General features: G+C 44.4%; 1 protein-coding gene across 3 annotated transcripts; it reads right to left on the bottom strand.

The window, feature by feature from the left end:
• Positions 1-1,083: 1,083 nt before the first annotated feature.
• Positions 1,084-15,831, bottom strand: LOC143819709 (uncharacterized). 3 transcript variants are annotated; one of them, XM_077301611.1, is made up of 10 exons: positions 15,718-15,831; positions 11,756-11,858; positions 10,904-10,965; positions 10,318-10,377; positions 9,245-9,334; positions 9,062-9,133; positions 7,895-8,065; positions 5,948-6,040; positions 2,541-2,648; positions 1,084-1,243 (listed from the first exon to the last, which is right to left on the bottom strand). In XM_077301611.1, exons 1-10 carry the CDS (start codon positions 15,766-15,768, stop codon positions 1,172-1,174), a joined length of 882 nt encoding a protein of 293 aa, XP_077157726.1. In that variant the 5' UTR covers positions 15,769-15,831; the 3' UTR covers positions 1,084-1,171. The 3 variants fall into 3 exon arrangements, with proteins under 3 accessions (XP_077157726.1, XP_077157725.1, XP_077157727.1); XM_077301610.1 differs by having other exon boundaries at positions 10,318-10,380; XM_077301612.1 differs by lacking the exon at positions 1,084-1,243 and adding an exon at positions 1,860-1,977 and having other exon boundaries at positions 10,318-10,380.
• Positions 15,832-16,164: the final 333 nt, after the last annotated feature.

Here is a 16,164-nt window from a genome sequence, read left to right on the forward strand (position 1 = left end):
TGTTGTCCGCCGCTCTGAGACTGTTGTCAGGGAGAAGCAGCCTAAAAATATATAAGTAAATAACCATTTCGCTGACCCCTGCTCCTGTACCAGGTCCTCCACCTTTTTAGTATGTCCCAACTGGGGCTGCATGGATCTGGCTGAGATCAGTTGTCAACACAAGCCCCACACCTGACCCTAAATTTAAGCTAGTGATGGTAGGTGAAAACTGATGCCTGCTGGCAGAGGCCCTGGGGTGGCTCTCCTGGCCTCCTGGCTACTTTAGTCTGGCCCCTTCCTTGTCCACTATTGCTCCACCACCCAGCCTTTTAAAAGTCTTCTTTTACTTCTGTGTTCTAGTACTGTGGCCATGCTTTTAGAAGAAGAAGAGAGTGTTTTTCTGCCCTGCTTTTCTCTACCCAAAGGCGTCTCAAAGTGGCTTGCAATCACCTTCCCTTTCCTCTCCCCACAACAGAGGTCCTGTGAGGTAGGTGAGGCTGAGGAAGCCCTGATGTCACTGCTGGGCCAGAACAGCTTCATCAGAGCCCAAGGTCACCCAGCTGGCTGCATGCAGATGAAGAGGGAATCAAACCTGGCTCACCAGAATAGAGGCCTCTGCTCTTAACCACTGCACCACTTTGCTCTAAACCACACCCATTGAGTACTAGCTACAGCACCTCTTAGGTCATGGCAAAGAGAGACAGAGAAAAAAAACTTTGTGATGTCATGAACAAGAACAACAAAGAGATCAAGTACAGGCATACCTTTCCCAGACCAAGAGAGACAAAAAGAAAGGTAACACTGGTTAGACATTTGGAATTTCAGGTATCAGAGCAAACGTTTCATGTGAGTGCATGTCCTACACATAGGGGCCTGTTCTGTTTTATCACATGTGTTCCCTTCTTCTCCAGTGTATTCTATGCTCCCCATCCATAAAAGGTTGTGCTCCATACTTTTTCTTGTATAACTGTATGTTTTTTTTCTGCTGTTGGCATCACTGTGAACACGCTCCGTGAGCAGATTGATGTTCGTTTGTTTTTTCTCCAAAGCACATCAGGAGAAAGACATGAATCTCAACAATAAAGTGCCACACAGAACACCTGGCCATGTCACCACCACGCTTGCTGAGCTTTATTTATTTTCCTTTTTTTTTTCTTTGCTGCTGGTGAGATATTCTAGGTATTTTATACCTTTAACCACCCATTCCAGCTGTCCTTATTTCACTGGGCCCTGCTCCTGTTTTCTGGTCCTTTTTCCAGGAAGGCTGAGAATTGCAACAGAAATGTATTCAGCCCTCAAGCGTACTGAGTTTCGAAGGTATCGGTCAGGATGAGCCTATTGCCCGGTTGGTTCATACTGAACAGCCCCAATGCCTGCCAAACAAGCCCCATTGAGCTTTTTTGCCAAATTGTACAAGTGCAAAGGTGCCGCTGAAACTAACTCGAAAAATCACCACCCATTAGCATCACTAAGGGGCTACTGGGATAAACACCAGAGTAGGGCTTTAATAAAAGCCAGCACTTACTTATAACTGATTTATAGGATCTGCAAGAAATTTACTGTCTGACAGTTGCAGAGTGAGTGAAGCGATTCTGCAGCAAATGGCAGGGGAGGGTCATGTGAACACACAGGTGCAAAAAGCCACTTGTGCCACACTACATGGTTAGGAAGGAATTCAGTGAAGCAACCTGACAAAAAGCCATGCACTAGGTGACCAACAATTGTTTAGAAGAGTTTCTATATGTAGAGAGAGGGGAGTACCAGGCTACTTCAAGAATAAAATAGTTTTTATTCAGAAGACAAACAACTATTTGCAGAGAGAGAGAGAGAGAGAGAGAGAGAGAGAGAGAGAGAGAGAGAGAGAGAGAGAGAGAGACCTAACTATCTATCTAGCTGTTGCCTGCAGCCATTCTTTCAATCAATTCAACTGTTCTGGAGGTGAGCCGGGAAGAAGTGTGCTCAAAAAGCAGGGTGTCTCCGGTTGAGCCAATCAGGACACTGGAGGAGATAATAATCAGAAGCTGCTATCTTAACTATGCTAAATATACATTTCCTCCAGTGCCCCCTGCAGATTGCCCTTTATATTGTGCTCAGCCTTGCACACTGCAGATCTTGCATATCCCAGCACAGTAAAAGGTCATTGAAACAGCAGCTCCCTGTGAGATGACCTGGCAGATGTCTGAGCAACTGCAGCCCATATTTTATCTCTTTTAACATTTCACACTGCAGGTTGCCATGTTTCAGGAGGCTGATCACACCCCAGAGCCACTTCTAGCAAGACCTTTGAGTGGAGGGTGCCCTGTTTCTAGCTCTGGCTTCTGAAAACACGCCTCAGCGCTATGAAATGTGCATACTGCCGTTTTAGCTGAGATGTCTTTTATACCTTTGGTAGGTTAGTTAAGAGCACTGTTTCATCATAGCCTTCAGAGCAACAAACCATTGATTTATTTTTTTTGGAGGGGGGGATGCTATTTAAGAGTAGTATCAGCTAAAAGGGGTTTGAAATTTGCTCCTGCTGCTTTGCTTCTCTAGAAGGAATGTGAGACCTTTGGGTCATTTACCTCTAAAACTTGGTCAGGTATTTCTGGCACATTTTCCACTCCCTGCGGGGACCTCTCTGTCCGCTTGTTATTTTCCACTAATGTGTCATCTTGCCAGAGCTGTGCAATCTGTGGAGTAAAGTTAGGACACTCGATCAGGAAACAAAAGCTTTGTACCTATGTTTCTGCTGCATTTTGGAGAAGGGAAGGAGCAAACCATTGACCTGCACCTCAATAGCTGTAAGCTATTTGCTGTACGCCTGCTATGTCACAGGAATAGTCAGAATTCTCACACAGATATCACAGCTGTAGCCTCGGTGGCCATTTGCAACTGTTTGGGGGCTGTAATTCTGTAGGAGCTCTGCTCAGGTTCCAAGGTCCCCTGTCAAAGAAGGATACAACACTACACAAACCAGAAGGAAAATAACCAATTATTGAGCACCAAGAAATCTTGAACATTCCAAGATACTGGAAAAAAAACTTTTAAAAAGACTGGCTGAAATTAGAGTTTAACACATGTGACCAAGAGAAACATGTGCAGTCATTTTTTTTTCTTCCATGCATTAATTCAAGCACATAAAAAGGAATGGTTTACATTAGTTCTTTTTCTTTCCCTCAGCGAAGGTCATACTTTCTAGCAATTAATGATATCAGATGTGGCCAAAAGGGTATTTCATTGGATCGGTTACAAGGGCCTTCCACAAACCCTTTGGGCTCCCATTCTCACAGATTTCAGTTGGTGGCCCCCTTCAAATGTGCCTGCGACCCCCAGGAGCCTATATGGTCCCCATTGAGAAGAGCTCACCCAGAGACAGAACCCTCCAAGATGGTCAGGATACAGGAGTAGCCCCCTCATGACTGTTTTATATCATTGGCAAAAGGGAAAATTGCCCAGGGCCGACTGGCTACTGGAGCCTACTGTGCTGCCAAAAGGATAGATTCCAATGGGTAGCCATGTTGGTCTGATTTTATTGTGCTGCCAAAAGAAATGCACTCCTGTTTCTAGCATGCTGTGCTGATATTTAGGTGAAGGTTGTTGGAAGATCTGCAGCGTGCGTAATTGAGCACAATAGAAAGGATGTCCTGCAGGGGGCATCGGAGGGGATATAGATTTAGCATAGACAAGGACTTCCTGAGGATTTCCATATTATTTCCTCCATTGTCCTGACTAGCTGAACAGGAGACTTCTTGCTTTTTGAGTGCACTTCCTCCCTATTTCCCTCCAGAAGAGTTGTTGAACAGAAGAATGACTGCAGATAGTTAGTCGGATCTCTCTCTCTCTCTTTCTCTGCATAGTTGTTTCTCTTCATAAACAAAACTATTCTATTCTTTAAGCAGCCTAGTGCTCTGCTCTCTCAGCATATTCAAACTCTGCCAGCGAAGGTTTGGTTTGTGAGCAGGGACCATTCAGTCCTGCTTCTAATCTATGCACATTGGCATGTCACCTTGGCAGCAGGCGTAGGAGACTGTCATAAACGCAAGGGTTCAGCGCATCAGAGGCAAGGGAGGTAGAAATTATTCATTTATTCTTCACCTGTTATAGCACAGGTGGAAATCCAGAGATAACAAACAACTCCACAACTTGCTCTCAACCACATCTGACCTTTGCCTGAGCTTGGGGCCTGTTTCTATATTTGGCTGCCCTTCTGACTGCCCTTCTAAGCCCTGGGCTTTACTAGTATGTTGCAATGTCACCCTTGTTTTTGTCTCCTCCTCCCGCATGCCTTTCTCTTCCTCCTTCCAGATTCACTGCCCCTCCTCTTCTTGCCTTCCTTTTCTTATGTATTCTAGGCTTTTTCAGTCAGGGTTTTATGAAACCCTGGGGTTTCTTGACTGACCTGGAAGGGTTTCCTGAATGGGTGGGAGTTAATTAATTTTAATATATATTTTAAATTTGTTAAACATTTATCAGGTGATATGACCATATATGGTCATGCCAATCCTCCTTCCCCTCCCAAAATGGCCAATGATGGGCCTGGAGGGGGTGGGGAGGAGAGTGGCCTTGGGTGGGCGTGTCCACAGCTCTGCTTCTCAACCATATTCTGCATGATCACACCGCTTTTGGTGTTTCTCAAAGCCCAAAGAATGTATCAAGTATTTCTCAATGGTTAAAAAGTTGAGAAAGACTGAAATATTCCCCTTGAACATGGGACCAGAGGCAAAGGTAAGCATCCTCCCTGGAATTTATCCACTTCTAAGGGATTGGTTTTGACTGCTGTCTGCTGACCTTAATGATCTAGCTCCTGCTGGACTCCATCTCTACAAGTAGACCGTGCCCTGCATCTTAGACATCCAGATTTCCATTCTTATATCCACTTGTCTCCCAGGCTCTCCGGCTAACCACTGCCAGGTGGCTTCCTCCCCACCTCCTGAACCTTTGCCTTCTTCAACTCCCACCTAGTCCCTCTGGCACTTGCTGCTCACTCTTGCCAGCTTTCTGTTTCCAACAATGTCCCTTGGGGAGGTAGACTGCAAGACAGTCATACAGGAGCCAAGCTTGTACTTGGTCCAGAGCCCAGCAGTCCCTACATTTGGCACTAGCCCTCCCCCCCCCCCCCTTTCTTTTTCTGACTTTATCCATTTGGTGTTGGCAGAGTTTAACGTTGCAAAACGGTGCAAAGCACCAAGCTGCATAAAATAGTTTTATTCTGAAAAGAAGCAAATTTGGTAAAGAAAACAGAGAGAAGAGAAGCTGTTAGCAATCTGCCGGTACCATTCATGCTGTCTGTTGGGTTCTGTTTTGAAGGCAAACAGAGAGGAAGTGTGCTCAAAGGAGGAAGAAGTCTCCCACTGAGCCAATCAGGAAACTGGAGGAGACTATATGGAGGGAAAAAAAAACATCAGGAAGTTCCTATCCAAACTATGCTAAACATTAATTTCCTATGATGCCCCCTACAGGACACACTTCATACCCTTTTGAATTGTGCACACTGCAGCTCTCACAGATTCTAACATTTAGCACAAGCTCCTCTATCTTTTTTATCCATGCCTGTATGAGGCAACTTAATCCCAGCATTCTTTTATGGTTCCCTTAGATGTAGAATTGCAACACCAGAGAGGAAACAGGGCAGGGATGCCCCATCCACTCCAATTGTCCCTCTGTTCAAGTCCCAGTCTTTGAAATATTGTCAGCATGAGATGCATCTCATTGTCCTTACCAACTAATTCTCCAAATGGGTGGCAGTTTGTGCTTAGTGTCCCTGTGTATAAATGCAGTCACACAAGCACGAAGGCAACGCCTAGGACTCAATCTCCCATTTCACAACTGCTGATGAGGGTATTTTTGGAGACTATTTCTGCAGCATCTTTACCCAGAAGAACCATCACCTCCCGGATACGACTCAAGAACAAGAGCAGCGTTTATTATTTTTTATGCACTGCTGTTTCTGCTTGTTTACATTTTTAAAAAGGAACATTGTCACAATTACCAGCACATCGCTTTCTGCAAGCCTTCTCAAGAGCTGCTGGGCCTCTCTTCTCCTCTCATGATCCCCCACTCTCTTTGTCGGCCAGACCTGCGTCTGAAAGAGTAGACACGGGAACAGGTACGGCAGAGGTCAGATTCTTCACTATTTCTGTGAAAAGGACTGGGGGGTGGGATAAAAACTGACCCATTTCATTTTTCAGATTCTTTTCTGGCAGTGTACTTCTAGAACTCCAGCTACATCTCAGGGCAGACAGATGTTTCTCCAAACAGCCCTTGGAGTCAGCACTCTTCCAACTAATTTCGGGGCACATCTCTATTGACAATCTATTCTGATTTTACACCAATTGACTGACATGTTTTACACCAAGGGAACCCTGAGAGCTGTCGTTTGTTTGAGAACCTGTTCTTTAAAACTTGAGAAAAAACTCTTAATGGACTGGCAATCCCTAGTGTTTCTCTGGGAGGAAAAGCATTAAACCATTTTAAGAAGTAGGGGAGATTGAATGAAAAAGCTGGCTAGACCTTCCTCTCTGAGTGTGATTCTTACAGCTTCTGATTGTAGATGTATGGTAAGGAAATAGCCTTTAGTTTAGCTTATTTCCCTTCTCTTCATATATTACGCCACCCAATACTGGGATTGCCAAGTCTCCCTTGGCCTCTGGAGGGGAGGGTTGCCAGATCCAGGTCTGGACATTCTTGGAGAATTGGGGATGGAGCCTGGAGAAGTCAGTGATCTCAGCAGAGTCAGCGCCATGAAGCCCAGCCTGCAAAGCATCTGTAGTATGAAGATGACCTGTACTTCCAGGGGGTCCCTAGGTTCTACCTGGAGGCTTTCATCTCCATTCAACACTTACCATTCCACAGAAAAAGGCTACCAGAATGAGGAATGAGTAAGTGGTATAATTGCGTTGTAGCTCCAAACTGGAGAGAATACAGTACCCGAACCATAAAGAAAATAATATCTGAACTATGCAAAATTGTACAAACCCCATTGCTTACATGTATAAAAGATTTAGAAGAAGAGTTGGTTCTTATATGCCGCTTTACTCAACCCAAAGGGGTCTCAAAGCGGCTTACAGTCGCCTTCCCTTTCCTCTCCCCACAACCGACACCTTGTGAGGTAGGTGAGGCTGAGAGAGCCCTGATATTACTGAAAAGGAAGAAGAATTGGTTCTTATATGCCGCTTTTCTCTACCAGAAGGAGGCTCAAAGCAGCTTACAGTCGCCTTCCCTTTCCTCTCCCCACAACAGACACCCTGTGAGGTGGGTGAGGCTGAGAGAGCCCTAATATCACTGCTCAGTCAGAACAATTTTATCAGTGCCATGGCGAGCCCAAGGTCACCCAGCTGGCTTCATGTGGGGGAGCGCAGAATCGAACCTGGCTCGCCAGATTAGAAGTCCACACTCCTAACCACTACACCAAACTCGCTTAACCACTACACACACTTTCCAAAATATATCCAAGGTCATAAAGTAAACCAATAATACAATTCAAAATTCTACGTCTTCATCTTGCCTGCCACTTTCTCCATTAATATTCCTATAAACTCCAGCTCAAATTGTGGAGCAGTCAAAATTCCCTGGTTCCTACGACAGTTTTGGCGCCTGACCTGTTATTCTTCTGGGTTCATCTACTCCCCCAGGAGATGTACAAGTTAAATCCTTGGTGGGTGAGTGGATGAATTTTGTCTGTAGTGCACATGAGTGGAAATGCACATGCATGAAGGCTAATGCTCCATGCAGTGGCAGACTCTGGTATTTCTTGTGCTGCAATGCTGCTAACAGAATGGAGGAGACTTTTGTTGTTGTTGTATATATTTGATTTAAAAGATTGTCACGCTCTTCTTATGTGTCAGCTTCTACAACCATTATGAGCTTGGTGCTACCTCTATTGCCCCCCCCTCCACACACTCCTGCTTTATTTTTACAAAGTGTTAGACTTATAGACCTGTGCCAAGGTCATTGTGGATTCAGTGCTGTTTCGTTGGAAATGATGTTGTGTATCCATGTTCCTTGTTCTGTCCAGACATGCCATCTGACATATTTGCTGGGCCCTCAACTGGGCTGGTAATCTCCGGGAAGGCATGGTCCTGAGACGAATCCGACCCCTGCATGGGAACTGTTTACACACACAAAAAAGAAATTCTTGGCAACTTGAAACATGGGACTCTCACCACCACCTCCAGGTATGAACACAGGAAACGAGCTGTCACTGACCAAGTTAAACAACTGATCCATCTCTATATTGTCTACTATGCCGGACAGGGAGTCCCCAGCATTTCAGGCAGAGAAAGATGCTGCCCAACACTGAACTACCACATACCCTTTAACCAGACATACTAGAGATTTAATGCGGGATCATCTGCATTTTTAAAAAGTGTTTCCCCCTCCCCTGGTGCCAGCTGTTTCTCTTTAGTCAAACTGAAATGTTGTTTCACGGATGTTTTGGTTTCATCTCAAGTGTGCCTGAGGTTGCTATAATGAACAGCAATAGGGGCACATATCCAACCATGCAATTCATCCAAGAGAACAGCCATTTGGAGAAGAGGGACGATTTCTGTCATTTCCCCCTGACCTGCAGACTCCACCATGTCTCCTTGGTCCATTCCGCACACATAGGATAAAGTGCTTTCAATGTGTTTTGGGAGCTGGATTTTCCTGTGCGGAACAGGAAAATCTACTTCTAAAGTGCATTATCTGTTGTGTGCAGAATAGGCCCTGGCCTCCAGGAACAAGATTTCAGAGGGGGAGGGGACACAGAGTGGGCTGCAGGAGGAGAAAGAAATGGTAAGATCCTGCTTTTAATCGGTTTACCTTGTAGAGTTTTCAAGACAAGCTGGTCTTTGCTTGCCTCTGGGCAGTGACCCTAGTATTCCTTGGTGGTCTCCCACCCAACTACTGACAGGGGCTGATCCTACTTGGCTTCTGAGACCCGATGAGATCAGGCTAGCCTGATGTATTCAGGGCAGGGTGCTAGAAGTATTACTACCAAATACTGCATAGATATGAAATTCTTTGAACGCATATAAAAAGCATTTTATAAATTATTATTATTCTTTCAAAACTAAACTGACAATGTGGGAGTAGCCTCCCCCCCCCCCCCGCTTTCTCTTACCAGACATGAATCATAACATGGAAAGACTTTTAGTTTGGCATTCTTCCGCAACTCTACATTGTCATTTGGTTTCTGTGGAGAAAGATGAGGAAGTGCATGAAGGGAGAAAGAAGTCCAGGAAATAAGGCTAGCCAGCTATACCAGAATACAAAAAGGTCTTCTGGTAACCCCATACCCTCCTACCTTAAGAAAAAATTCCCCCAAGTAGGAACGTTTATGCCCAGATATCTTGTCCTGAGGATCTTCCTTTTGATTCTTCTCTTCTGGCTCTAACTGCAGGGAGGTAAGTGAGAGGACATCTTTCGGCCAAATTCCAATTAACCACCATTTTCTCATGAACTTAGATCCACTAAGATCACTGTCTATTGGTGGACCACTGGACAAGTTCTAGTGAGCCCTCTCTAGGACCAGGAAGAGGGCTACAATTCTCACCAAATTCTTATTCCACTGAGGTAAAAAGTGGCACCCTTGATTTTGAAACAGAAAGTTCAGGCTTTGCATAATTATTTTTCTTTTGGTGGCTTGAATAGCTGGACCATGATCTAATCCAGAAAAACACTTCCTGTGTTCTTAAGCAAAAGTACATGTTTAGGATTATTTACAGAAAAGATGCATTGTGTTTTGAGCAACCTAGGGAGCAATCCTAAAAAGGTTTTGTCCTATATAGAAAGGATAAAAAGGGTGAACATAGTCTTGGGCTGTGCACCACATTGGTCAGGTTTCATCTAGAGTTCTGTGTGCAGTTCCAGAGGCCTCACTTCAAAAAGGATGGGGGGGGGCAAACAGATCAGGTGTCAAGGAGGACAACAATGATGACCAGGGGACTGGAGAGCAAGCCTTGTGAGGAAAGGCTGAGGGACTTAGGAATGCTCAGTCTGGAGAAGAGGAGGTTGAGGGAACACACAATTGTTCTTTTTGAAAGGCTGTCATTTAGAGGAAGACAGGAAGGAAGTTGGGGCTTGGGGATCCTGACAATGGATAATCTCAAAATTCTGTCTGGTCCCATTAAATGCTGTAGTATTTGGCAAAGTTTATTATGTAAGGGAAAGAAAGGAACTATGCATATTAGCAGCAGTCCTTAATTTAAAAACATTTTCTTTGTGGATTGGGTGACAAGCAGGGTATAAACACGCACGTGAATTAAAAACCCACGTCAGCTCGTCCCTCATAACAGACGGTTGTTCTTGTGATGGATGTATGGTTTCTAGTGAGCGGCAGGGTGTGTTCTGGAGAGCAAGAGGAGGCTTGACACTTACCAGGTGTCTGTGGTGGTGAGCACCTGGCTTCCTGTGTTTTGTTCTGTCACTGTCCATTGGCTGCTATCACGATCAATGAGAAGGGGGAAGAAGAGAGGGAGGAGAAAAGACCTGAAGTGAGAAGAAAACAAAGCTAAACTTGCCAAGGGGGAGGGGACTATAACTGAGGGAGCAGGCTGGTACCCAAAATGAAACAAGAGCATACACTGCCCCAGTGAGCAGTATAAAAGAATTTAGAAATTTTCCAAATATCAAGCTTTCAGATGTGTGGCATTAGTTTCGGTTTCACGGACACATGATTGTGTGGCAGAATAGATTGTGTCAGCGTGTACCAACAAAATTCAAGTTCTGTGAAGTTGGGAGGAAGATGCAGACAATGAACAGTGGTGATCAGTTTTCAACTATACTGCCTAGACTAAACAGGCAGGAAAAAAAAGAAGTGGGTCACCCTAAGCCAACTGTGACTTGATGGTAAAACAAACCAACCAACTCAGAGTAGTCCTGCTAGTAGATGTCAGTATTAATACCACTACTTTTTATGACTCCCACTGCTCCGCAGAAAGCAGTTTTCATGGATCATGCTCACAGGATCTCTATGACGTTGTGGAACACTCTGCCTTGATTCCTGCGACATAGTTTGCTTGTGACCTGAGGACAATATTGACGGAGATCTTGTATTACCATGATTTTACTGATGAATTCACAACTGAATGAGAATTACAGCATATACAGGGGACTAGCCCAGTCTTCTCAGATCTTAGAAGCTAAGCAGGGTCATCAAGACCACCAAGGAAGAACAGAGTCACAGAATCAGAATCACAGAATCATAGAGTTGGAAGGGGCCATACAGGCCATCTAGTCCAACCCCCTGCTCAATGCAGGATCAGCCCTAAGCATCCTAAAGCATCCAAGAAAAGTGTGTATCCAACCTTTGCTTGAAGACTGCCAGTGAGTCACAGCAGCAGGCAATGGTAAACCACCTCTGTTCATTCCTGCACTGTGCAGGGGGTTGAACTAGATTACCCTGGAGGTCCCATCCAACTCTATGATTCTAAGATTCTTTGATCTCTTGCCTGGAAAACCCTAAAGAAAACATGTCAAAATATGGCCTTCAAGCCAGAACTGGTCCATTCTGGGATTGTATCCAGTCTGTAAGCAACTGGGGGGGAAACCAGTCTGAATATGTACAGGAAGGGCCCATATTAGGGTATTATAATTGAATGTTTCAATTCCTGTTTTAACATTGACATGTTTTCATGCTTGGAGGTTTGCCACCTAGTGGATCCTACTTAGAAGGAAAGGCATCACAGAAATAAATACATTAAAGAAGTCTAATGGGAGATCAGTTCCTGCCTCTGAGGACTATTTGCATCAGAATCCATCCACCACTCTTCTCAACAGATGTCCCCTTGATTCCCCCAGTCTGTAAATCCCTTACCATTTGATCCAATCAGGAAATAAGGCTTCATTAAATTCCTCACTGATAGAACGACCATAAGCACCCATTTCCACAGATAGGCTATTACTCCATTGACAGTTTCCTGTTTGGATATTTAAATGAGAGAAGATGAAAATGAGAAGAGTATGGGCCACAATGAATTAATGACACCTGGAATAATCATTTTTGATCAACCCTTAGCATACCCAAGTCTTCCTTCATCTTGGAAAATCCTATGTGGAGTCTGAGATGACAAAAGTTTTAGATCTTCTTTAACAGGTCTCTAGTACTAAGCCATTGCAAAGAGAAATCTTTATAACTAAGGAGCAACACTGAGCAGATTACGAATGTCTCCTATTTGGGAATTTCTTTGCAAACTAATCTTGGCACCCGCAATTTAGAGCAATACTCGACAAAGCAAAACCTTGTGCAAATGCTATAATAAGCGGGCTTCCACAATAAGCAGGTGGGAGCATATTCTCAGTGTCATGTTAGTTGGAATGTTGGCTCAGCAGAATCCAAAGAGAAAATCAAAATACAATTGTAAGTTTAAAAAAAAATGATTACAAATCCAGAGAGTCCAGAACAGAAAGAGAATTAAAAAATCACAATCCCACCACTCACCCACAGCCACTCATTCATCCGTAGAAACTCAAAAAGTGAGACGAAAAAAAAGGTTTTAAAAAAGAAGAGAAAAAAAGAAAACAAAGTTTTTCAGAGATCCCCTCCAGGCAAACCAGTGTGCTCTTCTCCAGCAATGGGAATCCAGTCAGCCTCAGCCAGTCCACAAGCAAAATCTCTTGGGGCCATTCCGCACCAGGATCTATGTGGCAAATTGGTTGCGGGATGAAAAAACGCCATTTTAAATAGTGGAATTCGTCGTTATGCATACCTGGCTTTGTAGTGGAATCCAGTTGTGTTTCTATCGTCTCACCAAAAATCGCTAGCCAGGATTCAATATTGCCAAGCTCGTCCCGCCCCTGGCTGACAAGCAGCCAATGGGCGGCCATTATCATGATCTCAAAAAGCCGTTTTCCCTTTAAGGAAGTTAAAAAAAACACATGTTGCAACGAATCTGCGTTGATTCGTTGCAACAGAGAGACCCATCTAGGTAGCAGGTGGTGTTTGAGCTGCCATTTCATCGTTGCCATGCTCCCCCCGAGTGAAAAAAAAATTATCCCCCCCCCCGGCACGGGCACGATTTTTGGCCGAAAATACAGTGAAAAATAAAGGGAAAATAAACCAGCAAACGGGGCTGTGTGTTGTTTCGTGCTTAGTGACTTAAAACTGCTCTGCAGCCAGGGAAGCCTCGCTGGGTAAACGAAGGCTCACCAGTGCGTTGATCTCTGCTCGCTCGGAGAAAAAAAAATGGCAATTGCTTCGCTGGAAGATCAGAGGAGAGAGCTAGGGGGAGGGACTTTGCAGAAACCGCAACAATGGTAACGCACAGAACTTTCCCGCTAGTGTTGCAGATTGGTTGCAAGAGTGTAGCGCTTTCCACTTTTTGGGATTTCCCTGAAAGTGCTACAATGAAGCGCTTTTTGCGGATCGGTTTCAGGAGTGTTGCAGATTGTCCACGATGTTGTGCATAACAGCAAAACAGTAGCGATTTCAATTTGTAACCATTGTGCTATTTTGGATGAATGCAGAATGGCCCTTGGAGTCAGACTCTGCAATTCTCCTCTCCACCACAGTAGTTCAGGAGGCAAGTAATGGATTCACACAACTCCCTTTCTTTTATACCTTCTCTGATTGGCTAAGGACACTTCCTGTTAGAAAGAACTCTCTCCAAAGTGATGCCTCTTTGCCTATACCTGCAAACAGGAACTGTCTTTACCATCCAGTCAGTGAGATAGATAAGAACACTGACCTATCCCTAGAGGGTTAAGTTCCTGTTTCCTACTTGCTTCTTCCCCTTCCTTCAAGCCTGCAAAATAGTGAGTGCAAAGATGCCTCCAGCATCTCTCCCTCTCCAGATATTTAAATTAGAATAGGAATCTTTTATTTACCCTTTCATGTGTAGAATTTAGTCCACTAATAAATAGTTTCTACATTAGTTAAGCACAGCCTTGGAGAATGTGTTTTTCTTTGTTTGTTGTTTTCTGACCACACACACTCAGCGGCACACTGTGCTTATCAGCCAAATCAGGCACTCTGCTAACTTTCAGGATATTAAGACTTTACTGCAAGTCTACCAATCAATATCCTTCAACTTATCATAATTTTTTATGAATGTATTATTTTTTTGCAAAAAGGCATGCATGCTTGTTGCAGCTGAAGTTTTTGGCATATGGTGATCTCTTTGCTTGATAGAAGTCACTAGACCAGGGGTGGGCAAACTGGCCCTCCAGGTAGCAATGGACTACAATTCCCATGAGACCCTGCCAGCAAATGCACTGGCAAGGACTCATGGGAATTGTAGTCCATGGACATCTGGAGGGCCACCATTTGCCTACCCCTGCACTAGACCGAGAAATCAACTTGCTTTCTCCCATTTTGAAGAGCACAGATTGATCTGTATTGTTGTGCCGCCATCTGCTTCGAGAAGGACAACTTTTCAGACTGGGTTGGATGCCTGAAACTGGTTCTGAGAGCAGAGAAATTAATCCAGATTGTGGAAGCAGAACCTCCTGTAGCTCCAGATGCAAGGGCCTCACAGGAGCTCAAGCAGGAACATGAGCACTGGACAGAGAAAGATGCAGAAGCCTCTACAATTAACATCTCATGCTTGAGTACAGCTGAATACCCTGATTTACTAAGACAAAAGTCTGCCCATGAACTGCTAAAGCTTTTGGAGTCAGCTCCTGTTAAAAAGGGATGGGCTTACTCGTCCAGACTAATTAAGAGACTGTATGGCATGCGCCATCAAGTAGGAGAATCCTTTGATGAGCACATATTGGACATGGAAAGACTTTCAGGAGTTAGAAAGCTCTGATGCTGTGCTATCAAATTACTAGGTTATTTCTGAGTATGTCCTTTGACTTTCATCTGCACAACCATTGATCTATTGCGCAAATAGTACTGCAAAAAAACAGTAGGATATGTTAAGGCACTTCAGAAAAATATTTTGGATTTCTGAATGTAGACATATCATACTCTTACTTACAGCTCCTCTTCCCAGGATGCCCCCTAGGTGTTCAGCAAGTTTTATGTAGCTTCACATTCCTGAGAGTAGCACTGAGAATGTGAAGCCTCTAGTTGGCCCAGGGTTTGTTCTGTTCACTCCTGAACCCATGAGCAACAACTACCCAGCACCTCTCTGAAAATTTCTACTCAGTTTGGAATGCAGCCACTTAACTGTGGAATACTCCCTCCATTTTGGAAACATTTTGGCCTGGAAAAGGTTAATCTGTGCACAATATTTATACATTTCCAGATATTATTTTGGTGTGCCTTAAATATGTCCCACGGCTTTTTGAGGTACTATTATTTGTTTAATGTCTGTTCTAACTTGTTCCAGGATGTTCCAAAGGAATTTTAGCCTTTTTCATGTTGAAAATATTGTTCTCAAGTATTTGTAATGTCTTTTGTGGTACTCTGGTTTGTTTAATGCCTGTTTTGGCCCGTTCCGTGTGATCCGGAGGCATCTTGGCCTGGTAAGCGTTAATAATGGTGTGGAATTTCTGCCTTTTCATTTTATTCTCAAGTGTCTGTAATGCACCCCACTGTTTTCTGTGGTGATCTTGTTTGTTTCATGCCTGTTCTGGGCCATCCCAGCTTTTACCCTGCCCCTCTTCCAAGTCCTCCTCTGCGGCTTGACAATCCAGGCAACAAGGCTTCTGCCTCAGTCGAAGCTGTTGAGGCAGAAGACTGCCAGACATACACATAAGTTCTTTGCGCATGCGCCAGCTTCTGGAAAGCTGTCTGTCACTCAATTCAGCAAGACAGGGCAGGGCCCCTTGAACTGCAGGGCCCGTAGCATGTGCTGCAAGTGCTATGTGGATAAACCGGTACTGACTCACCTGCCATTTACTCTTCCGGCAACTCTCCTTTAGCCTGGATTTGGGCATCATCTGGAGGCATATGATCAGAAAGTTGTTTACAGCTTTGAAAGTTCTGCCATTGCAAGAATGCAGATTCTACTTGGAGCACAGATGCTGGAACCCTGCATTGTGACATCAGAGAGCCCAGGCATAAGCAGCAGGACAGAAAAGGTTTCCAGCTGGGATTTGAGGTTGTGTCCTGGGCTTTTGGAAGAGGGATTGGATAGGGAGAGGAATCTTGCATCTTGATAGGATGAATAAGAACTGGTTGGAAAGAAGTGGCTAAGCTCCCTTCTTTTGCATCAAGGTTAGAAATCTGAATATTATAAAACAAGGGTACACTTGCTGTATGCAAAGTGAGGGCCACCAATTCATTCTCAGCTGTTTCACAGAAGCAGTAGTCACCTGCCACCTACCTTGCATGGG

This window comes from Paroedura picta, chromosome 10 (assembly GCF_049243985.1).
Source record: "Paroedura picta isolate Pp20150507F chromosome 10, Ppicta_v3.0, whole genome shotgun sequence".
In the NCBI taxonomy this organism is placed as follows: Eukaryota; Metazoa; Chordata; class Lepidosauria; order Squamata; family Gekkonidae; genus Paroedura; species Paroedura picta.